The 24,860-nt window shown below is 54.2% G+C and overlaps 2 protein-coding genes across 2 annotated transcripts; one reads left to right on the top strand and one right to left on the bottom strand.

The window, feature by feature from the left end:
• Positions 1–298: 298 nt before the first annotated feature.
• On the bottom strand, positions 299–6,633 carry TGME49_205600 (zinc finger, C3HC4 type (RING finger) domain-containing protein). The gene is made up of 5 exons (XM_018779340.1): positions 4,173–6,633; positions 3,146–3,297; positions 2,189–2,267; positions 1,534–1,723; positions 299–1,085 (listed from the first exon to the last, which is right to left on the bottom strand). Exons 1-5 carry the CDS (start codon positions 5,238–5,240, stop codon positions 1,006–1,008), a joined length of 1,569 nt encoding a protein of 522 aa, XP_018637268.1. The 5' UTR covers positions 5,241–6,633; the 3' UTR covers positions 299–1,005.
• Positions 6,634–9,765: 3,132 nt separating this feature from the next.
• On the top strand, positions 9,766–24,332 carry TGME49_205615 (hypothetical protein). Its single transcript, XM_018779341.1, has 8 exons — positions 9,766–11,543; positions 12,178–12,321; positions 12,847–14,129; positions 14,407–14,975; positions 15,465–20,018; positions 20,957–22,261; positions 22,691–22,838; positions 23,606–24,332. The coding sequence occupies exons 1-8, from the start codon at positions 9,931–9,933 to the stop codon at positions 24,064–24,066; spliced, it is 10,077 nt and encodes a 3,358-aa protein (XP_018637267.1). The 5' UTR covers positions 9,766–9,930; the 3' UTR covers positions 24,067–24,332.
• The last annotated feature ends 528 nt before the right edge of the window (positions 24,333–24,860 follow it).

Here is a 24,860-nt window from a genome sequence, read left to right as displayed (position 1 = left end):
CTCTCAGGTTCCTCGACGCTCGGGTGACTGGAGGCGGGCAGGCCAGCCAGTTAGAAAACAACAAAGCTATGATCGTTTTGTGTTCTAAAAAAGACCGCGGTGAGACGGGATTCTTCGTAAGTCTTTTCTGACTCAACATTCGCACTGTTGGTCGATAAGTCATCGCTAGGATCCAGTCCTCCAAAAAGACCGACTTTTGCCTGTCGCGGGTGAGTTTAGCTATTCTTCGGAAGCGTCTTGTGCGTTTCCTCGGTCCTTCCACAGCGAGTTAGGGAAGCAGCAGAACGAGGGAGCTTTTACCGCGGTTCCCCAACGCCAGCAAAAGCGCTTTCTGTCATCTCTTCAAGTGGAAATTGAAGCAGTCACTACCCCGTGCAGTCCGAACCTCTCGAGTCTGGGACCGCCTAAACCTCGTATTCCTCGCATGCATGTGCGGTAGGGGAGGTATGCACACACACACAGACGACAGCACTGACAAGAACATGCTTGAAATGCATTCCAGAACGCACAACTAGATCAAACGCATTTTTTCGTCGCTACATCCTGGCGCAAACACGGCAAAAAAGTCTTTTACTCGTTCCCGCGCGCCGACCCAGAAGACAAAATGAGAGAGGCGCAGCAACGGCCACCACGCCAGGAATCCCAGGGGGGCAAGCTGTGTGCGCGGAAAACAGTTCTTGTCACGACTGCTTGCGTGGCTTGCTTAGTTGCGTCCTAAATCCAACGCGGGGAGAAACAGCCGTGAAGCAAACGAGCTTCTGCTCATACGCTGCTTCACATGTTCCCTCTGAAGCCGGAAAAAGACCCGCAACGTCTAGGTCGGTCGACACCCCATGCTTCGCGATCCTGGGAGCGACTCCTATGTCTCCGTAAACTGCCCTTTTGCTTTGTTCACTCGGCGCTCTCGCTTGCATGCGCTTGTTCTGTTCCCTTGACTGGGAGCGCGCACAACGACAAGGCGAGAGGTCTTGTGCCGCAAGTTGCCGTCGACAGAAAGCAGCCGTTCTAGGCAAGGAAAATTATGTATAGAACGAAGCAGAAAGCGAGCAGGAGGAAGCCGAGGGACTGCATGCGCTGTTGTTCCTCTGAAAGAAACATTGCAGAAAAACGCCGCAAACTCTAAAGGACATACCTTTTCAAAAGGACGAGTCTGTTTCTTTGAACGGCGACCCCAAGAATCATTGGCACCGGTATAAACCTGTTCACCCGTAAACTGTTTTTCACAGTTGAACGCGTGCTCTTGAAAAAACGTCGCAACCCGTTGATCCCATTCAGCAAAAGAGCGTTGAAACGAGAGTCTAGGAAAACGTAGCCCCGGAGACACATTTATTGTGTTTATTTCTTTGCCCACTCCAAAAGCACAACTGATGACTACACAGATTCCAAGGGCCTGTTTTTCTTCTCTGCTGCGAAAGCTGTCGAACGCAAAAATCCACACGGACTATGCAAACATCGACGTTTCCTCGGTTCCCTGCCTTTTCGAGACAGTATATCCCTCTCTGAAGACGGTTTTCTCCCCCACTGTGACGTTACCTGTGAGAACTTGGTCTTGTCGAGGAGCTCCACGATCGCGCTGGTGAGCACCAGGCGGAAAGAAGAGCCAGTCGAAGGCTGAAGAGGCAGAGGAGGAGAATCCCGAGTTCAACACTCCGCCTCCCCAAGTCACGCCCAAGCCGAAGAAAGGAAACAGGCCAAAGGAAAACGTCGCGCCGCCAGTTCCTCCCTAAAAACAAAAAAACGCGAAAACCACATGCAAACAGACACATCCTAGTACCTAGGATTCTGAACAGACATTGCGATATGCGACACAGACTAATGAAGTCTTTATCACTGCTGACATAAAAAATGCCTAGGATCCTGAGGATGACGGAGTTTATGCGATACAGACAACAGACGCCAAAAGAGAGTAAACTCAGTCCCTTCCACGAGTGAAAAGCAGCCTGTACAACGTGCGTTTCACATCTCCTCTACTTTCAGAATTGGCTTTGCCAACACAATAAAGCGAGTCTTTGTACATTCTAGTTTGCCTTGACAGGTTGCATTGTACTGGTTTCCATGTCTCTTGCTTTGCATGCGCTGCCGCCTCCTTTTCGAACTCCCCTTCAAAGATGGAGAGGCGCACTAGCAAGGCGAGATTTTGCTTTCGATGTTGCATGCACAACATCCTCCTTTTCAGACAAAACCTCACCCCGAAACTGGCGCCCGATCGACTCTGGGGCTCAGGCTCTGGCCGTTCTGCCCGAGGCCTCTCGGGAACGCTCCCTGCACTGCAGACGCAACAGGTAAAAATAAAATTTGCAACAAAAAACGCTTGTGAAACAAGGAGTAAGACTTGCAGAAAAAGAAAAAACACTTGCGAAGAAAAAGCCTTTTTAAAAAAGAAAACACTTGGAAGCACACAGTCTTCGTAGGTGGACCATTGTCCGCGCCCCTGCAGTGTCTGTGCGAATTAACCGCCTCGGAACGCGGGGAAAACAACACAAAAGCAGACAGCTCAAGGGAGCGCCTTGACGCTTGCCCAGCCTGTGTACCGCAAGAGGCTTTAAACAAAACATGCGGGGACCAGAGGGCATTCACTGCACTTCGCTGACCCGAAAAAGCCGCAAAAGCGACACACAAGAAACACCGGGAACCACGAATCAGGAAACGTGAAGCGATGCTCCAGCGCTTGTCTTCCGACAAGTGTACATACACCAGCCGCCCCGTGCATGCGTCCGACGCCGCTGTTGCTGTTGAGCGTCTTCAGGAAGGCCTTTGTCGCTGCGGGGCGTCTTTCCGCGCGAAGCGCAAGTTCGTTCAGAACGAAAACAGAACATGCGGCGACATTTCAAGTGCAACGGTTCCCTAACAAGCATCAGAAAGGCGAGTGCGAGACTCCGACGTCTGCTGGAGGACTCATTCTTCTTCCTCGTTTCGACCCCGTGGAAAGCAGCCTTGCCTCCGGATGCTCGTGCAGACAAGGAATCCCCACCGATGTGGATTCAGGCATACCATTGACGAACTACGCATGTCCCTCTAGATCTGTACGTAAGCGATTGCCGCCGCCTGTATCCCGACGCGTTGCGGTCTCCCTTCCTCACGTTCGCCACAGCCGTTTGTTGCGGCCGCCGACTCCGGAGAGAAAGCGCTCGCATCGACCACGTACCCAGAGTTGCCTGTTTCCGACGCGTCTCGGGGATGCTTCTCTGCTCCTCGCCCGTAAATTGGAATGACGTTGCGGACTGTTGTGTGCGCCTTGCAGACGGGGCATTCGTACGTCCCCCGCCGCAGCCAGGCGTGGAGGCAAGTCCAGCAGAACTGAAGCAGACAGAAGAAAACCGTGAAGGAACGGAAGAAGAAAATCGAGAAGGAAAGGAAGAAGAAAACGGAAAAGAAAACGGAAAAGAAAAGGGAAAAGAATAGGGAGGAAAGTGCAAGAAGGCACACTGCTCGTGGAGGCAGCCGGAGTGCAGAACACAGAAACCACAGCTCGAGCAAGACTCCACGTAGTGCGACGACCATGCTGGACGCAGAAATTGTCTCTGAACAGAGGCTCCGCGATCAAAAGACTTGGACGAACGCGCAGGCGCACTGGTACTGTTGCGCGCGCTGAACGACACCACGATGTAGCGGTGCACAGTTCCTTTTTGCGTTCCGCCTCCGACAGGGAGGACGCTTAGCAGCAACTCGAGGCAGACCAGCCTTCTCGAGCAGAGCTGCGTGGGTGGGTGGAAACCGCTGGGTCGGCAGTCCTCTCGATCGATTCAGAGACAGAGACATCTCTACCCTCCTCAGTTCGGTTTGTGGCGACTCGGCTCTTGGAAGAGAACTGGCAGAACAGACAACGAGCCTCGTATTACGAAAGAGGAAGCGCATGCAACAGACACAAAAGCCACGGGCTGAAGGAAGAAGGTGAATCGACCAAGAAAGACAGCGTCCCCCCGCCGAGCGACTTTCCATCTGTCTCGAGCATGCAGAGTTCCACTGAAAACGCCGGGAAGCGAAAGAACATCGACGTCCAGGCAAGCTGAAAAGTCGTTCTTCAAACGCTTCTGCCGAAAAAAACGCATCAACACGAGGGACGAACGCCTGCTCCGGCGGCGGGTCCGAGGCGGCGTGGAAAGCAGACCGCGCGACTGCTGAGCTGTATGCACACCCGAGAATGAACTTTTCGCTTTTCCACCTGACCGTACCAGGTGCCCGCAGCGAGTGACGACAGGATCTGTGGCCTCGTCGAAGCAAATGTTGCATTCAAAGCGGGTGTTCTCTTCTCCGCGGCTGCGGGCAGCAGATGACGACGACGGCGTCGTTGCGGAGGCGCCGCCTCCCCGACTCCGCTTCTCTCCCTCTGTCCGTTCAGAGCGAGTGGTTCGACCTGAGTAGACAATGCTGTAAGCGCTGGAGCGCGAGAAGGCGCTCTCAGTCCTCACTTCGCTCTGAAATCCCGGATCTCTGACTGTAGATGGAAGAGGAGAAGCAGCCGTCGCCCCCCCTCGCTCTCTCTCTTTCACGTTCCTCTCCGACAGTTCCACGCTGCGTTCTCTCTCAGACGCTTCCTCTTTGCTTTCCTCTTCCCCCGTCTCTTCAGCCCTGCGCTCGCCAGTACTTCCTTCTTCATCCTTTCTCCTTTCGTCGCATTCCCTGCTGTCTCTCTCCCTCTTCGGCCCTTCAACTCCTCTCCTCTCGTCTCCCTGTCTCTCTCCTTCTTCTCTCCTCTCGTCTCCCTCTCTTGCTCCTTCTTCTCTCCTCTCGTTTCCCTCTCTCTCTCCTTCTTCTCTCCTCTCGTCTCCCTGTCTCTCTCCTTCTTCTCTCCTCTCGTCTCCCTCTCCACTTTTCTTTGTCTCTCCCCTCAGAACTTCGCTGGCAAGCTCCGCCGGAGACGCTCTTCCTGTCTCGTACTCCGAGGCTGGCACTGAAAGCGAGTTCTCCCTTTCCCCGGAGGAAGATGCACGCGGCGAAGACCGCCCTCGAGTCTCTTCTCCCGCAGGAGAGTCTGACGGAGAACATCCCCCCTTCTCACTCTGAGGCGAAATGGTGAGAGACGGAACTGTTTGTTCTCCACAGCGTGAGGCAGGCACCGTGGCACTTTTAGCCACAGAGAGATCCGCAGGAGTCGACGCGCTCTGGGCGTTCTCTGCATGCGACTCATGGCAAAACGTTGAGGTATCTCGAGGTGAGACAGAAGAATAGTGGACCGCGGACGATTCTCCAGACTCATGGGGAGGAATGGAAGGAGACAGCTGAGGGAAGGACCTCTCCATCGCGTCGAGAACCTGGAAAAGTCATTTCCGAGCTGCGGAGCTTCTTGAAAAAGAGACTGAGTGGCGTAGACGAAAAGAAGGCAGAAGGACGAGAAAGGAGAAGAGAGGAGAGAAAGAAATCCGAGACGAGAGGAGAGGAAACAACCGCGAAAACAATTCTCTCTACCAAAGCAGCTGACGTTGTCGAAGCCGGAGATGCGCGAGAGCACACACTGAATGAGAACTGTCCAGCAAACAAGCACAGTCGTCTTCGCGTCGAGAGGTAACCGGCCGCGCGGTCGGGTGTACAGACAGCGTCCGGCGGCCTCCTCCTTGGTTACGTTTCCGTCGCGCCCGCTCTTCTCTGTTTTGCGAAAGCGACATGCGTCTTCTTCTTCACAACACAGACGTATACGACCGCCGTTGATCGAGCGAAATTCCGAGGTCGACGACCGATCGGGGACGAAGGGATCTGAGAGAACCGGGAGACGAGGCGGAACAAAGGGAACTGGGGCAGAGACTGACAGCCAGTGGACTTTTGGGCACCGGAGATTGGTCGCGAAGAGCGTGACGTTCAGAAGCACGAGGCGGAAGACGACACTCGGCAAAGAGGAGAGTCAATAACGGCGAGATTCCTCACGGAATCGAACGCGTCAAAGGCGCGACCCGTTGCTCTTGCTGACCCCCAAGAGAGGACTTCGTGGAAAGGGCACAGGAGAACAGAGAGACCATCTGAAACTGGACAAAGAAAAATGGAGTATCGAGAGATCAGAGCGACGCCACGCAGTATCACTTTTATACGCAGATAGTTGGTCTTTCCGTTCTGATGACCAGAGAGGCGCGAAATCTGCGGTGTACATACACCTCAGATTGGGGATGGGAATTGACCGGCAACACTGCACGCGTCGGCCAGCACACCTGAGCGTCTGGAACTTAACCGGTGGAGAATCGGAGATCTCTGTCTGAAGACCTGCCTCGAGTCCAGACAAGTGAAAATCAAAAAAAGAAAGCAGGACGAGACGAAAGAAACGAAGAATCAAGCGAAAAAACCTCGTCGGCTCGAACGGCTAGGCCGACCACACCGGCAGACAGCTCGAGGCATGCCTTTGTGACGGAAGGCGCCCAGAGCACTAGAGAGAGACGTACAGCACGGTGGAACTTGCTCCTCCCATACGAAAAGTTGTTTGCTCTGGTGTTTCCGTCAAACAATTCCCTCATCTGTTTCTCTCCTGCGGCGCTGGTAAACACACACAAATGCTCGTTTTTCGCCATCCGGCTGTTGCGTTACCACGAGGAACTCCAAGACCGGAGGCGCCCAGTCGACGAACGCGTTTCGTCCGAAACCAGTCCAGTCGGAACAGTGGAGAAGGCAGGACCGCCGCTGAGGATTTGCGAGCTGTTAAAAAGTCTTCTGCATAATCGCTGAATGTAGAGAGTTGCCTCAGAGACTTGCATTCAGAAAAGTGCCTTGGCAGACAGGGAAACTCCCTCGGGAGTTCCTCTCAAGTTCGCATGCAGAAACGCGGACGGGGCCGCTGCCAGGCAGTGAGCGTGAAAAAATCGGGCCTTCTTCACAGAGAACCGCGGTAGTAAGGACTTTCAGACAGAGAAAACTTTGTTTTCAAGAAAACAAGCCAAGAGGTTCTTCCGTCGGGGGCGACACCAAGACAAACTTCTGCGCATCTGCAGTTGAGAAGCGCTCCCGCCTGAACGGTGCATGCATGAGCACACAAAAGCGGAGTGTTTCCTTTGTGTCCTTTGTTACTCCGAAGTCGTCACCTTCTTCTGGATGCTTTTTCCACTGCGAACCATTTTAAGTCCTCAGAAAAATGGTTCGCAAGAAGAAAGGACGCCGGAAGTAGCGCGAAGGTGTGTAGCTCGTCAACTGTACACAAAATATGCTGCGGAATAGCACTCTCTGTAGAGGAAATCAGTGAGGTCAGAGTATCTTCCAGACCAATGCCCCGTCCCCTGACTGCATTTCGAGGTATGAATTGCTGAAGAACTGACGTCCTGGTATTCAAGGCCCACGGTTCGTTTTTTTCCTCCTTCAAAACCAGAGAAGTCAGAAGTCAGAAATCGGTACAGCCAGCGAATCTATACCCGCGACTTCGAGGCGTGTGTGTCATCAAAGAATTCTTGAGAGGTGCTCTACGCAGAACTCCTCCAATTATCTGCATGTTTTGTTTTTATGAAGGTACGTCCGTGTCCCGTCGGACGTAAATGGCCTGTGTCCACCTCTGAGGGGAGACGGGGGGCCGTCTGTTTGTTGTGAGCCCGTTAGAAGGAAGTCTCCGAAGAATTTCTCGTAGAATATGCCACACCTCAGTTTCTGCAAGACTAATGAGAACTAAAGAGCCTTCTTGTCTGTTTCACCGGTCAACGGTCGAGGTGTGCTCTGTCGACCAGCTCCTGGCATTTAGGTCGCGGCAAACTTGCCCGCTTTAGAACGCCACTCCACTTTTGTGACTCTCCACGGCAAGAAAAGCGACAGATTTCAGAAACGGAACGCATTTCCAGCTCGTCGGTAAAGACTTTGACAACTTTTCTAACAAGGCTAAACTTTGATTTTTTTTCAGATGTTGGCGTGTCGTGTGCGGCACAGCCGAAGAGCTGGTGAGCGTCAGATTGTACGCGTTTTCTAAATACATTCAAGTCTTGTTCAGCCGTTTCGAGTCTCTTCTTTCGTAGACAGATAGAGCTCTTTGTCCAAGCGTCTATCGTAGACGATGTGACCAGAGCTTCGCATAACGAACCGTTGTCTTGGAGGGGAGCCGAGTTGCCGATTCAAGCAGCAGCGTCTCTTCCTTCGATGTAGGTAATTTGTCTGAGAACAAGTCTTCGCCCCGCGCAGAAAACGCTCTCGTGTCTCCTGCTGCGCCTTCGGGTCCTGGACTGCTTTGGTGCCTCTCGACACCCAAACGTAGTCGTTTCTGTTAGACGTTCGCTTGTCGGGGAGACGTCCTCTGCTTCGAATCTTCCTGTCGCGGCGTTTGTGCGACTCACTGGACCAAACCTGCGGTAGAGGCATCTCGCTTGGATGACCGAGTATCAAAGGCCAAAAATCAAAGTTGAACGCGTGGACACTCGTGTATACAAATTGGTGGTAAACACCTACACCTACATATACATATATATATATATATAGATATAGATAGATAGATATATTCATATGTGCGAATCCTTTGGCTTTCTCTGTTGAATTCGCCCATGTCCAGGGACTTCGCACGTCAGAGCTGTGAAGTTGCTTGTCCCCGGGATGAAATCACACCGTGTCTAGGAGCAGAAGTGCACACTCGATTCACGGCGAGAAAAACGCCGGCGTCGCATCTACTTGAGTAGAAACAGAGGTCTTCTTCGTTCTCTCAGTCCTGAGGTTTCCGGACTCTCCAGAAGACTGGAGACGCCACGGTGACCGTGAATTTGAGTCAGAGCGAAAGCAGGAAAAGAACTCTTCCACTTGTTCGTTGCGCTGGACGCCTTCTCTCTGCAAGAAAACTTAGAACGAAGCGTTCTTTCCGTCGGCAGCGAGTCACTTTCGCCTCACTGTACCGCACATCCGGAATTCGCCTCCACGTCGTTTCCGTCAGCTCCTCTGTGCCCCTCGACAAGTCCACCCGAATGTGCAGCAGAAATGCGCATTTTGACTCTCTTTGTCAGAGCAAATGTTTGCGTTGCTCTGCAGCCTCAGCTTCGCTAAAAAGAGCGTCGCATCTCTCCCTGCTGGCTTCGCCCACGACTTGCTTGTTTGTGCCTCGGACGAAGTAAACGTACGAATGGAACTCTGGGTCTCGCAACGTTGGGAGAAAGCTTCTCAACTCTTTCTGCACAATGCACTTCAAGAATCTACGACGACGCCCCAGAGAAAGACGATTCTGGTCATGTGTCACCAGGGAATGGATTCGCTCCTGGCTGTCGACGAAATTCATTCCATTGAAGAGCTCTTCACAAACGAGACTGTAACTTGGGGATAAACAGGACTGCGATTAGAGGCTTCTTTGCAACCTGCCGTGCTACAAAGGCTGCTCAGGAATTCGGGAAAATGTTTGCATCTACGCAGCCCGTAACGCCTTGCACTCTCTTCTCAAGCTTTCAAAAAAAGCTTGTGCCTCGAGTGATCTTGACGGCCTTCTACTACAAAACATTGCTGGCTAGCACGGTGTCGACGGCATCCAGTACATCGAAGAACTATTCGGGTCGCGTTCCCCCTTGCGATGAAACGCTGTCACTAAAAAGAAAAGGCACTTTATTGAATACTGCCATAAACGCCGACAGACGCCTGCCTAAAAGCTGTCAAAATACTGTTAACAACATTGATGTAATTCTGTCTAAAAACTGCTTAAAAGGCTGTTTAAGGTTTAAAAGGTTCCAGTGCTCAACAGTCTTCGCTTCCTGGGGGCAGAGAACTCGCCCTCCGTCCAAGAAGGAACTTGAGAGACGGCCTGCTCACAGGAATGCGGTGCGTTTTCTTAGGACGTTCTTCTTTAGAGTGTTCCGAGAAAGTTTCACTTCCACTCGATTCGGGACTACGCCCACAGTTTCCAATGGCAGACAGGAAGCGAATGAGAGGAGAAGAAAAAAGTAAAAACCGCATTCGAACGAAAACACCGACGCACAGAGGTCTCTGCTTCTGCGCGTGGAGATTTATGCACCGCATGCACACAGCCACACTCGCTTTAGCGGGTGTCATCACACTGACGGACATGCCCAGATGGAAAAGAACGACGAAAAGGAGACAGCAGGAAAACTGCTTCAATCAGAAAGCCGTTTTCTCTCAACTGAACACTCAGATGTCCACGTGAGTCGAGACGAATGTTTCCAGATTTCTCTCTCTTCACCGACTCGAGACACAGACATGCAGACACGGCGTCAACGCAGCGAGACGTTGGCGCATCTGCATGCGCATGCACATCGACGTTTTCGCAGTTCCTTTGACGACGCGGAAGAGAGCGTCTTTTGCCCCCTTCTCTTTGTCACTTTTTTCTCCTCTCTTCTCAAGTGTCGAAACAGGATCTGGACTGCATGCCAAGATGGAGATGCCGTGAGTCGCGACAGCAGGGCTGGACCCTGCAAGACACCGCCGGCGATTTACACTTTTTTGTACGCCTCTCTTTGCTGCTGGTCTCTCTTTTCTAGCGTCTGCCCTCTCTCTCTCCAGTCCTCTCATCTTCTTTTCTTCTTCTCTCGTTTCAAGTCTCTGCGTCCTCGCCCAGTCGCGACCGACCTGCCGCGCCTCGTGACTCTTTCCCGGTTGTCTCCTCAAACTTCCACCTGGGGAAGATCCGAAGAACTTCTCCCTAGAGATGGCCTAAGGAAGATGCGTTCTTTTCAGCCTTTTCTGCCGACCTTGTTTCTTCTTCTCTTCTCCCTGCTGGCTTCTCTCCAGTCCTCGCAGAGCCGCTTCGTCCGCTCTCCACCACATGCGAGCTGCTTGGGGTGTATGTACACCCCGAGGTCCGCGCCGCGGCCTTGGCACTCCGTCGCTCCCGCCGGAGTGTCTCGAGTTTCTTTGTTCTTTCCTCTCCCTGCCTGCAGTCTCCAAGCTCGCCAGGGGCGCTTGTTCTCTCCCTCGCCTCCTTCTCCGGAGTCTGCTGCTCTTTCCTCTCTCGTCTCTCTCTGCTCCAACGCCTTCCTGTCCCTGCCTGGGTCGCCGTCACTCTCTCCTTCTTTCCTTTCTTCTCCGTCCTTTTCTTCTTTTCGTTCTCCTTCCTCCACTTCTCCTTCCTTGTCTCCGTCGCCGCGTTACAATGCATCTGCTGCAGCTCGCCAGCGTGGATCTCCTGCCGCAGTTGTCCGCCGTCTGCGTTCTCCTCTCAGTCTCTGCTTCTCTTCCTCTCTCCAGCCTGCGTCTTCTTGCGCGGGGCGCGGACTCTCCCGGCAGCTGATCCGCGCTCGGCGGTATCGGAAACGAAATTCTTATTCGCAGCCATCTCTCCCCTCGAGAGAAAAAAAAATAGAGAAACAGACAGGCAAACGCGAAGACGCACGCAGCAGAGGAGTGCGACATCCAGTAGAGGGAGAAAGAGATGAAGGAGGAGAAGGCAGAGAGGCAGGCAGAGAAGAAGGAGAAGGCAGAGAGGCAGGCAGAGAAGAAGGAGAAGGCAGAGAGGCAGGCAGAGAAGAAGGAGAAGGAAGAGGAGATGAAGAGCGTGGAGGGAGAGGAGCAGGGAGGAAGCCGAGAGAGGGAGAGGGAGAGGGGGAGGGAGGAAAGCGCGAGGAGAGGTGGAGGAAGGGAGAGAGAAGAGTACAAAGAGGACCCAGAGGCAATCGAGTTCGCTGGGGCTTGAAGGTTGAAGGTGTCGATCGATTGATCCCGACGAAGAGGTGAGCTTCCCACAAAAAAAGCAAGGAAAGCGAACGAGAAGAAAACGAAGAAATTCCATTGCCCTCGAAATGCCATTTCCAGACTTCCCTGCTTTCGCGTTTCACAGCTCCCGCGTTTTTTCAGAAGAGAAGAAACAGGCACACACGCAGAGAGACACAGACAGGCGTCTTCGTTCCCCGTCGTTCGCTTTCTCTCGAGTTTCTCTCTCTTGCGGGGGGGGGTGTAAATGCTCGAATTTCTGCCTTCGTTTCATTCGGTGGTTCTAACAAAAGCACCATGCGATTCCGCCGATGCGGAGTCTCAGCCGGACCTTCGCGTATGGATCTTTTTTTCACAATTGCCTCCTCCCCTCCCCCCTCCGCAGATGGTCAGTCGATTGTCTTCTTTCCAGATCGGGAACGCTCGAGGAAAGAGTCCAAGTGCAGCTTGAAAGAAAAGAATAAAGAGCGCAGAGCTCCGCCTTTTTTTGGTCGGATTCGCGCTTCTGCTGCTACTCTTTTTCCTGGGCGTTTTCCAAAAGTGCCTCCCCCCCGAGCTCGTCGCCCTCTCTGCTGTCTAACGTTTTCTCCTTTTTCACAGCCTGGGACTCTCACCTTTTTTGTCTCAGTTTGCGCCTTGCATGTTTCTCTCCAGACGCCGGCGGGAGTTTCTTCGACTCTGGAGGTTCTGTGCTCGCAGTCCGCCACCGTCGCTTCTCTCTCTGTCTCTCGCCCTCCTGCGCTTATCGCCTGATTCGAGCCTGTCGGAGGAGGCTCGGGTGTACAGACAGCTGGAGCAGTAGGTGTCTCCTGTCTGCCTTTGCTGCCGCATCCTCGTTTTCTTCCGCCGGGGACTCGCTGGCTCTTCTGTGCATCGTCCTTGCGCTCTTGCGCATTCGACTGCGATCGTGCATCGACGGCTAGGTTGTCTGCTCGAGTTGTCTGGCTTCATCGCACCTACAGGCCTAACGCGTTCCACTGAAAACGAAGACCGAGTTCACCGAAGGTCCAGCGACTCTTTGCAATGCAAAACGGATGGATGAGTGTGTATCTACCTCTGTCTTTTTGGCGTCGTCATCGGGGGCTTCTACGGCTGCTTCGTTCTTGGTCGTTGCTCTTCGCGGTGCTCTTCTGCTCTTCTCGTCTCACTCCTCAACTTCGTGCTTCGCTCAAGTTCTCGGTTCTTCCCTTTTCAGAAACCTCTATTTCTAGTCTTCTCCCTGTGTCTCTGCTCTCCTTCTTTCGACACAACTGTCTGCATCCCTTGCAGCGCTCGCAGTTCCACTGGCAGCCGCCGCTGTCTGTCTCTGCTTTCTTTTCTCAGGTTCTTCTATCACCTCCACTCCTACCTCGGGCGCCTCTACGCCCTCAGGAAAGCCGCCGTCTCTCCACAGCTACCTCCAGGGTCAACGCAGGTCACACAGAGCGTCAGTAATCTCCCTTCTTCTCCTTCTTCTTCTTCTTCTTCACCTTCTTCTTCTCTCTCTTCGTTTTCCTTTGCGTCTGAAGCGCACTCCAGCGACGTTTCCTCTTCCCGGGCATCTGCGGGGGAGACGGCGTCGCCGACTCTCTGTGAAGCGGCAAGGAGTCGAGAGAGAGAACCGGAGGGGGAATGCGGAGAAGCTCGGAGCGAAGGCCAATCGTGCGGCGAAGAGGAAACGAGAGGCGACGGGGGACATGTCCGGATGGGCTTCGCAGCTTTGAAGAGCGAGGCAGATCTATGTCCTTCTTCCCTGCATTTCTCTTCTTTTTCGAGAGCGTTTATGAAGAAGAGAGACTCAGCCTTCCTCTGTGACCTGTCTACGGCGGAGAAGCAGCTCGCCACATTCCTCGCTTTCTCTGAGGACCTGCGGAGCGAAGGAAGACGCCGAACGCGACGAAAACGTTCTCACGGGGAGTCGGTCGGAGACGAGGAAAGCGCTCTTTTCGCAAGCGCGAGAAAGTCGCGTCTCTTCCCGTGGAGCGTCGCGAAACGCGAGAGCGACAGGCGCGCGAGACGCGGCGCAGACCTCGAGGACTCGGCGGGAGAGGCGAAGAGACTTTCTCTCTGCTTCAGAGAAACGAGAAGGTTGGAAAGGGGGAAGGCAGGAGACTGGCAAGCTTCTCTCCCGCCTTTCTTTGCGCTGCTCCACCACCGCATGCAAGCCTTCTGGCGACACCACAGGAAACGACTTCGCCGGCGCATCAAACGAAGCAAGGCGCTGCTGCGACAGCTGCAGACAGAGAACGGCGACGCTCTTCAGGCCGAAGAGAGACGTGCGGGCGTACGAGCAGGCAGGAGGGAAGGCGAAGACGGCGGCCGAGAGAACGCACCCGCCAGCGAGCCTGGCAGAAGTTGTGCAACGCGGCGCGCTTCGTCTGAGAAGCGAGAGAAGGTGAAAGGACCACAGCGCAGCGAAGAAGAGAATTGTGACCATCACGGCGAGGAAGGTATCGGCGAGGAGAAGAGCAGTCGAGGCGAAGCGGACGGAGACGCTGAGAGAGTGTCGCGAGGAGAGGCGCTGCAACGACGCTTGAAGAGTTCGGGATTCAGTGGGGAAGACCGAGGAGCTAAAGAAGAGAGCAGGTTTCCCTCCCAGCGTTTCCCTGTTCTCTGGACTACGCCAGGTATGCGTCAAAGTCGGTCTGTCTCTTCTGGCGCACTGAGTTCTGGCTCTCTCGTTTTTTCGATTCCTTGTTCTTCAACTCTTCCCTCTTTCTGTGGTTCGACGAGATTTGGGAACTGCGTTTCTCTGTCGCTTCTTTCTTCTCTTTGCTCGGTGATGTTCAAGTCTCCCTTTTCTGAAACGCGTACTTCTCTGCTCGACGTCGACGCTGCTGTCTCGCAGGCGAAGATCCTCAGTTTCCTCCCTCGTCTGTGTGCCTTCATTCCTTTGCCTCTCAGCGACCTTCGTCCCTGTGAAGCTTCGCGTCCAGCGCCGCGCCTGCAATTTGCTGCTCGCGCTGCGAACTGCAGACTCGCCGGCCCTCGCCTCGAAGCTGATCGAGAGACTCCTCAAGTTGCCTCTCGTTCTCTCTGGAAAACGAGACGAAGTCCCTCGCGCCGGGCCAGAACGAAGACTCGCGCGTTCTCGCTCTTCTTCCTCTTCGCCCTGTTCCTTCTCTCCTCACTGTTCGTCTTCTCCTCTTTCCGGTTCTCTCTCCGCTTGGCCGCGCCGCGAGTCTTCGGTCCATCCGCGGCTCGCGCGGTTCTGCGTCGGACTCTGTGAAGGAGGCCGCGCAGAGGCGGACAGAGGCGGAGCGTCGTGGAGTGGAAGGACGAGTGCGACGCGAGCGACAGAACAAAGGAAAGAAGAAGAGGCAGAATCGGGTGGAGAAGAAGGAAAAAACGCGGAAGAAGAAAGAGATTTTGAGAGGGCGATCTGTGGAGCAGTGTACCTTCGAGCGCTAGTGGATGCACAGAGAGTCGGAGCTTGGACTGTGGGCCGGCGTCTCTGGGAGAAAACTGTCGAGGTGCGACTCTCTGAGAATACTCTCTAAAAAACGAACACAGAGGCGAGGAAAGTCTCTCTCTCCAGTCAGAAGGAAAAACTCGCCTGTCGCCTTCCCCGTGCATCTGCGGCCCTCTTGCTTCTCTTCTCCACGTCCAACCTACGAAAGACTCTTACTCGTTCTTCCGCTTTGCCTTTCCTTTCTCCGCTCTTCTTTCCTTTTTTCTCTCTTCTTTCCTTTCTTCTTCTCTCTTCTTCCTTTTTTGTGGTTGTGTGTGCATTTTGCCCTGCACCAAGCCATGCGAATTGTTTTCTTGTTCAAGTCTCGCATGTTCTCTTTCGTTTGTGGAACTCTGTTCCGCGCGTCGACTCCAGTCTGGTCTCCCCGCTGTGCCGCCGCGTTTCCTTCGCCCGCAGCTTGCGCGGTGCCTGCGGTATCCTCCAGCCTTTCGTGAGTCTCAGTTTTCGTTCTCCTTTCTTCATCGTTTCTCCGCTCTTTTGGATCTCGCAGGTCTCGGAGTCGGCTGCGGAGACAGTTCGCTTCTGGACGGCCGTGGCGTCTCTCCTGGGGAACGCCGAGGCTCTCTGTACTGCCCTCGTGAGCGCGAGCCGCGCCGTCGGCCGCTCGGGGCGCGTAACGTCGAGCGACAGAGGTCCGGAAGAGACCGAAGCGTTTCTCCCGCTCTTCGCGTTCCTCGGAGAAAACGTTTTCTCTTCTCGCGGACGCGAAGAAGCCTTCCAGGCGCGCAGAGTCGCGGCGGCGCGTGGGCACCCAGAAAAACAGGTCTCCTTTTTCGGAGCTTCTGGGGAAGAGAGAAGCGCGACGACGGCGGCCAGCGAAGACCTGGACTTGCTTCCTTCGCAGAGAGAGAAAACGAGGGCGCTGCTAGTCGCGGCAGTCGCAGACGCCCACCTGAGAGGCGGGAGGACTCGAGAAGCTGTTGTGGGGGGTCTGGAGTTTCTGGAGAGTCGCAAGTTGTTGCCCAGAGAAGGCGTTCCTCTCCAGGTCCTTTCGAGCGGATGTGACTCCACAGCGCCTCAGGAGAGAGACGGCGTTCCTGTATCTTGCCTCTCCGGCATGAAGGCGTCTCTCGCCTGTCGGCTGTCCCCAGAAAAGACAAGGCCGGCATCAGAGAAAAGCACCGAATCCGATGAGGCAGGGAGCGGATTCGAGAAGACACGAGGAGAAAAGAACTCGCGCTTCTGCTTCGCTCGTCGATTCTCCTCCTCCGCTCTGCCGGAAGACGCTCTCGTGGTAGAACAGGTCCTGCGCGCTCTCGCCCTGGAGGCTCGGCCAAGAGAGGCCCTCGCGCTGCTCAGACTCACGAGGCCGGCGCTGAAGAAAGCCATCAACACTCGGTGGAAAGCCTTTCTGTGTGAGTCTGAAGAGGAAGAGCGAGAAGAAGAAGGAGAAGAGAGAGAAGAAGAAGAAGGCAACGGAGGACAGACAGAGGGTGAGGAAGGGAGAGACCAAGCAGAGAAAGGCGAGAGGGAGAAGGAGGAAGGCAAGCGAACAAAAGAGATTTTGTCGTCCACTTCGACTTGGGTGTCGCGTCCGGGCGTCTCATATGTTGTTGTATCTCCTCATTCGCTCGACGCGCGGCTTCGTCATGCGCTTGCCTATCGTCGGCCGTTTTCTTCGTTCTCCTCAGCTGACTCTGTGTCGGCCTTGCCTGAGTCTCTGTCGCTGCTCGTGGAATGTGAGCGCGCCCTCCACCGCTCGCCACAGCGCGTCCTCGAGGCTTTGAGAGCTGTGGCGAGTCTCCTGGGGGAGCTTGCAGTACACCGCGACATCGAAGAGAGCGGAGGAGACGAAGGGAGAGCAAAACGACTCCAGAGAGGAGCGTTCCGCGAAGGCGAGGACCGCGCAGAGGAGGCAGGCGTCGCTTCCGAGGAGCGAGGCGAAGGCGAGAACAGTCAGAAGACCGAGAGCGAGAGGAAAAGGACAGAAAAAAACAGTTCGCTTCAAGCTCACAGAGTGACGTCGACCGCCGAGGGCAAGCGAAGCCTGGAAGGACGAAGCGAACTGCGGCCGGCAAGAAGGGAGGAAAACTCGCGACTTCGTCAACTTCTCTCTCTCATGGAACTCACGGCAGAAACACTCGACTTTCTGCAGCCGGAGAAAGAAGGAACTCGCGCCTCGCCCAGGGTCTCCTCACAGTGGGTGAACAGCGACGAAGCTGGCGAGGAGCAGAAGCGCAGAAACCAAGAAAAGATGTTTTTGAAAGCGACAGGAGAAGAGGAGGAAGAATGCCGTTCTGTTGTTAAAAGAATTCTGAACGACCTTCCCCATGTCGACTGCGTCCTCCAAGGCCTCGTTGTGAGTCTCTTTGAAGAAGCAAACCTCCCGCGAGTTGCTCTTCTCGCTCTCGACTCTGTGCTCTCGAGTTCGCTCCCCTCTGTCCACCCCAGAGTCGAAGCGGGCAAAGACGAAGACGAGGACAAGAGCAGAGAAGGAGAGGCGCAGAAGAGACAGCGGAGGGAGGGAGAGGAAGGAAACGAAGAGCGAGAGCATGTAAGGCGAGAGGGCAGAAATGGAAAGGAAGAGGGCGGGAAGCTGAAGGAAGAGACCCTGAAGAGAGAGTTAGAGGAGACAACTGGAGAGAGACAGAACGAGATTCCTTTCTGTTCGGCGAGCCTTGGGGAGGAGCCTGCCTCGACTGTGCATGCAGAAAGGGGGAGTGATGCGACATTCTTTCTTCAGTGGAGAAGAAGACTCGAAGCGAAGACCCGGAGAGAGGCGCTGAGAGAAGAGCTAGAGGAGACGAGAGGAGAGAAGAAAAAGCTAGCAGAGAGAAACGAGGGAGAAGAAGACTGCAGCGCGACGAAGCCTTCAGGAAGAGACGAGAGAAGAAGTCGAGGACGAGACGGAGAACCTCCGGAAGAGAGAAGGGAGCCAGGAGACGCAGAACACTCAGGAAAAGATGGAAAAGGAAAGCCGCGAACTTGCCCTGCGCCGGACAAGGAAAACGAGGAAGGCGAGAGATGCCGCGAGATCACAGGTAGTCCGCATCTGAGTCTAGCTGGGAAGGGGAGCTCTCCGCCGCAGCTGAAAGTCCTCGAGAGCGAAGACATGTCAGAGAGAGACGAAGAAAAGAGAGAGGAACGCACAGAAGGTGAAAGTGACAGAGCAACAGACTGTACAGAAGAGCGAGGAGATGAGAGATGGCGTCGACAGCCGTTGTTTTTCTCGACGAAGACCCTGCCTCCCCTTCCCTTCCAGTTCGCTTCTTTCACTGAGGCACTGATTAGACAGAATCAGAACTGTGAGGCCGCTCTCCTGCATTTCTGCAGAGGAAGTTCGGCTACTTCTCCTGCCAAAGACGTTCTGCGTCGCGCGCAAGTGGAACGAAGGCGCTTAGTGAGACGGGGAATGACTGCGTGTCTCCCAACGCCGCCGCCCGAGGCAGTGCAGCCGGAAGCTGAGAGCGACGAGCTCGCAAACCGCGCGTCCTCATCCACTCTCACTCGAAGGTCAGACAACCGGAGCTTCACTTTCTCTCTGCAGAGTCGACAGCTGTGGAGAGAGTTCTTGGAGGAACGCGAGAGGCGACGGCGCCGCCGAAACTGGCGCATTCACCTGATGCTTTCAGCTCGCGTTCGAGCGCGTATGCGCTGGGCGCGCGCTTTGCCGCGGTCCTCGCCTTTGTCGCTTTCTCTTTCCTCGTCACTCTTTCCATCCACCTGCTCCCGCAACTCGTCTTCACACTGCAGCCGGTATTCCTCCTCTCCCTCTTCTTCTTCTCCTCTCCCCTGCGATTTGTCTTCCTCTGCGTCTCTTGTGTCTCCGTCGTCTGGCGTTTCCTCGGCCGTGCAGTGCGAGTGGATTGGCGAGCGGCGTGTGAGGGCGCCGGTGGCGGTCGCGGTCCTCATGGCGCATGCAGCCGTTTGGCGAGACTTCCCGCTGCTCATCTCGCTCTTCTGGGGTCTCGCAGAAAGACGGAAACGGGAGAGAGAGGAGCGACTACGCGACAAAAACGGCGGCGAGACGACGGGGAGAAAAGGTGAAAGAGACGCCGACGGACCGAGCCGACCGCCTCACCACAGGAGCCCCACAACAAGGACGAAGCCGACGACAGCAGCCGCGCAGACGCGACCGACAGAGAAGGAGAACGGAGAGGCAACGAGCGAGAGAAGAGAGGAAACGATAGGAAGATCCAGAAACGACGAACGCGAACTGGAAGACCTTGCCTTTCATCGAGCTGTGCACATGGCTCTAGAAGGCTACAAGGCTCTTGGGCTCTCAGCGCTTGCGCTGCAGGTCGTGGAAGTCGCGCGCTCTCAGTTTGGGGAGAAGAAGGACGCAGACAGATGCAAAGGACGACGAGAAGGGAGGGCAGGCGAAAGCGGAGATTATGGAATTCGAGAAGACAAGACGCCTCTTGATCGACGCTGGACGCAAACGACGAACACACTTCCTCCCCACCCTTTGTGTCCTCTCTGTATCTCAAATATATCTCCTGACCTCTCCTGTTTCTTTTCGCCGTATGGCCCGAAGTCTTCATCTTCTCCGCTTGCTTCGCCTCCTTCTTCTTCGCTTTCTTCTTCACCTCGCGCGTTGCCCTCCGTATCATTGGAAGCCTGCAACGCTGCTTTGTCGCACATCTGTCGGTGTCTGCGTGAGGCGTCTCTCTCCTTCCACTACTCCAGTTCGCCTGGCTGGTCGCTGCAGCGATCCGCCGACCTCCCGTCGCCAAGGCCGCCGCCCAGGGGCCATGGCGCGGCGCCCTCGACTTTGCATTCTCTCCTCTCGAGGTTCTGTCCATTTCGCGACGTCGAGAGAGACTCCCTGGCGCCTCGAGAAAGAGAAGAGGAAGTGAAAGAAGAAGCAGCGAAAGAAGAAACAGAGGGAGACGGCAGGGAGGAGGCTGCAGGTCGCAGGTTGAAAGAGCGAGAAGAGGAAGGTCGGATGCAGGAGAAAAGAGAAGAGGAAGAACGCGAGAGAAAAGGCGAGAGAGCACAGGGAAGAGACGGCTGGAGATCAAAGTTTGAGGCGCTAAGAGGCCGAGCAATGGATTTGATCAGACGCATGCTGTACGAGAAAGACTGGCCGAAGCCTGACAAGGTAAAAGCCTCCCTGTTTCAGTCGAATGTCCACCTTCCTTGTCTTTGTGCCATTCCTCGTCCCCCTCGTTTCGTTCAGCCTTTCAGAAAGCTCTCTCGTCTGTCTGGTTGCTTTCTTCCGCGTTTCAGTGCACAGACACAGCAGCTCCCATGTTTTCAGCGGCCGTCCATAAACGCCGCTTTGCGCTGTACTCACGTTCCACTCAAGTATACACTTCGATCTGGCTACATGAACATCTGCAGATATACAGAAATGCATATCTGAATGTATTTGAGTGTCTACGCCTCTCCAGGTGTTTGTCTGTGTTTCTGCCTCGACATATATACATATATATACATATATATACATATATATACATATATATATATACATATATATACATATATATACATATATATACATATATATACATATATATATATACATATATATACATATATATACATATATATACATATATATACATATATATATATACATATATACATATATATACATATATATAAATATATATAAATGTGCATATATACACATATGGGCATATATGTGGATATATATGTATATATGTATATATATATGTAAATATATATATATATATATAAATGTGCATATATGTATATACATGTATATGTACGTATATATGTATATGTATGTATATATGTCTTTGTGTAAGTGTGCGTCTGAGTGGGGTTTTGTTGTTGAGGCGCCATGGTTCTGCAGAACATCTCTTTAAGCGCTTGGCATTTACTTGATTGGAGAGGTTTACATGTGAAACAAGAATCTGGTCGACTAGTAAAGGTATTGATTTTGTCGACGTCGAAGAGTTGCAGTCAAGCAGTCGAAAACGAGCACTCAAGAACGGACTGTTTCAGGATCTCCAGTCCTTTGCTCTGCATTTGAGCGTTTGCACTTCGTTTTTTCGTTTCATGCGTCTGCAGGTTACCTTTCGTCTCCTTCTTCGCCTGACATGTCTCTTGGGCGACATGTCTTCTCTGCGGCTGCTTCTTCGCGCGCATACGCGTCTGGTGGCGCCTGGGCTTCACAGTTTCTCCCCCGACCTTTCCGAGAACTGCTCGACTGCGTCCGCCAGTTCGCTTCGCTGGACTTCTCCTCGCTTTCCTCTCTGCAAAAATCCAGTTTTTTCGACCGAGCACGCACGGGACGCTTCCCCCTGCGAAGCCCCGCCTTCAGGCGACAGTGGCTGGCGTGCAGCTCCGCTGCCATCTCGCTCTCTCTTTACAGCGGGAAGCGGACAGCTTGGAGGCAGGAATTCTCCGTTTTCTCCGGAACTTCGACCGGATGGTCGCGACCCACCAGCAGACGAAACGACGGGAGAAGAAGCGTCGCTCGATCGTCTCGTCTCGGGGGGTGCGTGGAAAGGAGTTCGAGAGACTTCGCGACTTTCCAACGACGCAGGAGCCCCAGAGGTGGAGGCCGAGAAAGGAGACAGCGAGACAGACAGAGGAGCCAGCAACGGGGGGAGAAGCGACAACAGTGGAGACGAGGAAGAGGCAACTGTGGCTCTTGTCAAGGCTTTTCTTGAGAGCGACGCAGGACACAGTGGAGTGGAAGGCGGCGAAAAGAAGCGCGTAGCCTCGTACGCTCTCGCACAACAGGTCGTGAGGCTTCTTGAGTTCCACTGGGAGCAGCGGAGACGCCGTGTGGGCGAGAAGAGAGCAGAAGCGAAGTCTTCGGAAAAGACAGAGCTCGGCGCGGACAACGCAGACTTCGTGACGAGCAGATCGCAGCCAGGACCCTGGAGAGAACCGCGACGAGCAGGGCGGAAGAGCACAAAAGAAGAGTCAAACGAGACAGAGACAAGGAGACACGGAGCTGTGCAACCAGAAAAGGAAGGAGAGAGCGAACGACGAGGGCAAGAGAAGGAAGGAGAGAAGGAAGGAGAGAGAGGAGAGGAATCCGAAGATGGGGAAGAGAGAGCCGGCGAGAGAGGAGAAGACTTGGAGGAAGAACAGATGAAGCGAGAGGCGATGGCCTGGTTCGCTGCGAATAATTTATGGAAGCTGCTGCCTAACGTGGTGAGGTGGCGGACTTCTGACTCGGCGTCGATGTCCCTCCGACAAGAAGCTCAGCCAGAACAAGAAACGGAAGAACCGGAAGGAGAAGGCGCGAGTTTCGGGATCCAAGTCGACCTGCGTCAGGTGCCGCCATGCCTTGTCGAAGCAGCCCTGGTGGAGATGGAAGACACTTTGGAGAAGGAAATTGCGAGGCTGCGGAGAGGCCAGGTGTGTGGAACGGTGTCTCTGTCTTATCTTCTCTTTCCGCTTTCATCCATGCAAGCCTGCAGTCCTTTTGTAGGATCCTCGTCACTCTCTCCTCGCGTTCTGTCTCCTTTCGCTGTTCCTTCTGCTTCTTGAGCTCTTCGCTGGCTGCTCGCTGAGGCTCTCCTGCGCACCCGCCTTTTTCTTTTCGTCCGTCAGTCGCCATGGTTCTCCGCGCGGTTTCGTCGCTTCTTTTGACGCTCTTCCCGGCCGTGGCGAGACCCTCTGCCCTCTCCATTTCCTCGCCTTCCGGCGTCGCTGCCATCACTAGACACAGAGTTGATTTTTTTTTTTCGTAGGGCATGGCCGTCCCGTGAGGCAGTTCTTCCCGACGGTCTGTGCTCGTCGCGCTCTCCATAGATGTCCTTGGGGTCCCTGTGTCGGTTTCTTCAGCGAGCGTTTCTCTTCTTCACTCCGGGCGCCTATCCCTCGTCTGTGGCCGCTGCGCGCCTCGACAACCTCCGCCGCACCGCCGCCGTTTTATCCTTCTTCCGGCGAAAACCAAGGCGGGGAGACGCGCCAGGTTCCTCGTCGCTCTCTCGTAAGTGGAAAAAAGCAACATTCGAAAGAAAGCAGGCTCTGCCGTCCTGAGTCGAGCGGGAGAGGCAGACGGCAGCGAAAAGAAGACAGGAAGAACGACTCTCGCTTCTCAGCACAGCGACTCTGCAGATTCACTTCTCTACTCCACACCCGCGCAGCAAGCAGCCGTTGAAAGGAACCAAGGGATGAAAACAAAGTAGAACTTCTCCTTGTCTCTCTCATTCTGGTTTGGACGCGAAACGAGGACCCAAGTGCATGCGTATGGAGGAGAGCACTGCGGCGACGGTTTCAGAGCTGTGACGACGGTCTCTCCTTCGGTGGGGAGAGACGTCGAGCCTCTCTCCAATCTGGACTGCCGTTCTGTGTTCGATACACGTTTCGCACTTTCCGATGACTTCCAGAGCTCTCAGGGTGATCGGCGTCGAAGGTGATTCAGGGGGGGGGGGCGTCGCGTTCTTTCCGGTATTATGGAGATCTGAATTTCCACTTTTTATCGGGGCTCTTGCTCACGAGTTCTGTCGGTTTTGCGGCGCCCTAGTTTTGTGTTTCTCGTGCTTCGGTTTGATTTCGTTTCGTGGAGTTCATGAGACATCCTCGTCATCTTTGCTTCGGTGGTTGCAGCCTTCTTTGTTTAGGAAAATCGCCTTCGTTTTCACAAACGCAAGAAGAATCTGTGTGTGTCGCGTGACGTCGCGAGAGCAGACAGACCGTCCTCAGTCCCTCAGGAAGTTTTCGTCCTCCGCTTTCCTTGTGGTCTCTGCTGCTCAGGCCTCGAGCGCCTGGGCGTCTCTCTGCGTCGCCACCCGCGTCTGCGAGACTCTCTTCTCCTCGAGCCGGTCGACGCACGCAGAAGGACGCCGTCTGAGGAGCAAACTTGGGGATGGAAGGGGAGGGCGAACCGAGGGAACAGTGAAATGGCGAGAGAGCTGAACGAGCAGAGAGTCCAGGGAGGCGAGGAGCGAGGAGACCGAAGCAGAGATAGCGAAGAAAAGGTGAAGCAAGAGGAACGACGAGCGAGCGAGGTCCAGAGAGAAGGAACATACGAGGAAGAGTATCGGGTGCGAGAGAGCGTAGGACGGCGGTCGAGGGGGAGAGAAAGGACGGGGAAGACTGAGAGTGCGAGGAAAGAAAATGAGAGAAGAAGAGTGAGAGAAGAGGAAATAAGGAGATCAAGAGGGAGAATGAGAGAGCGAGAGCTGAGGACCCTGCAGGGGGTACGTGAGCGTTAAGGAACAGGGAAGCTCTGATTGGCAAACGCGAAATGGAAAGGGGAGAAAGCCGGAAACAGTCTGTGTCACTTTTTTTCTGTGGATGTCTGTGATTTATTCAGTGCGTATATCCCGTGTAGTCGTGATTATGACTTGCATTGGTTGAATGCGCCGGGAACTGTGGTGTCGCGCGCCGGAATTCCTGACTCGCGCCTCGAAAACTTTTAAAGAGAAGAAGGGAGACAGATTCTCCGGACGTCCATTCTTTCGAAGAAAAACGGATCCATGGCTTCGCATCTCGCGACTTGGTGATGCCCGGCGGCCGCCTCAAGTGTCTCCGGTGCAGGTTCTTTCCTCCCCTGTCACAGGGACGTATTCAGAGGATCTGATCCCGAACAGTCTAACTCGCAGTACAGATTTTCATATCAAGGTAGCGTCTGACACTGCGAAAATCTCATTTGGAGAGTCGCACAGGGACTCGAGCTTCAGGTCTCACCGGGTCGGTCCTGCCCCGCCGGCAACTTTTTTTCCGTTCTACTGTTGCCTCGTAGTGCGTCTTCGAACGCTAATGATAAATGCATGAAGAAGTAAAGTGTGCAGCGTTCCCGATTCTCCCGAACAGTGCAGCCACTGGGTCCCTGGAAGGTCTTTGCTAGCGTACGATGCAGCGTTGAAATGAAGTCCACCCGAAACCAGTGTTTCGCTGCTGAATCTCAGTCTACTGTCACAGTTATCAAAGCAAAAAGACGTACGCAATGCTACGTACGCCGCATGTTTGCGAGAGCGAGAAGCGTTCCTCAACACGGTGTGAAAGC

Source organism: Toxoplasma gondii, chromosome VIIa, assembly GCF_000006565.2.
Source record: "Toxoplasma gondii ME49 chromosome VIIa, whole genome shotgun sequence".
Lineage (NCBI taxonomy): Eukaryota > Apicomplexa > Conoidasida > Eucoccidiorida > Sarcocystidae > Toxoplasma > Toxoplasma gondii.
The sequence above is the reverse complement of the archived record's forward strand: the minus strand, read 5'-3'. Positions and strand labels throughout refer to the sequence as shown.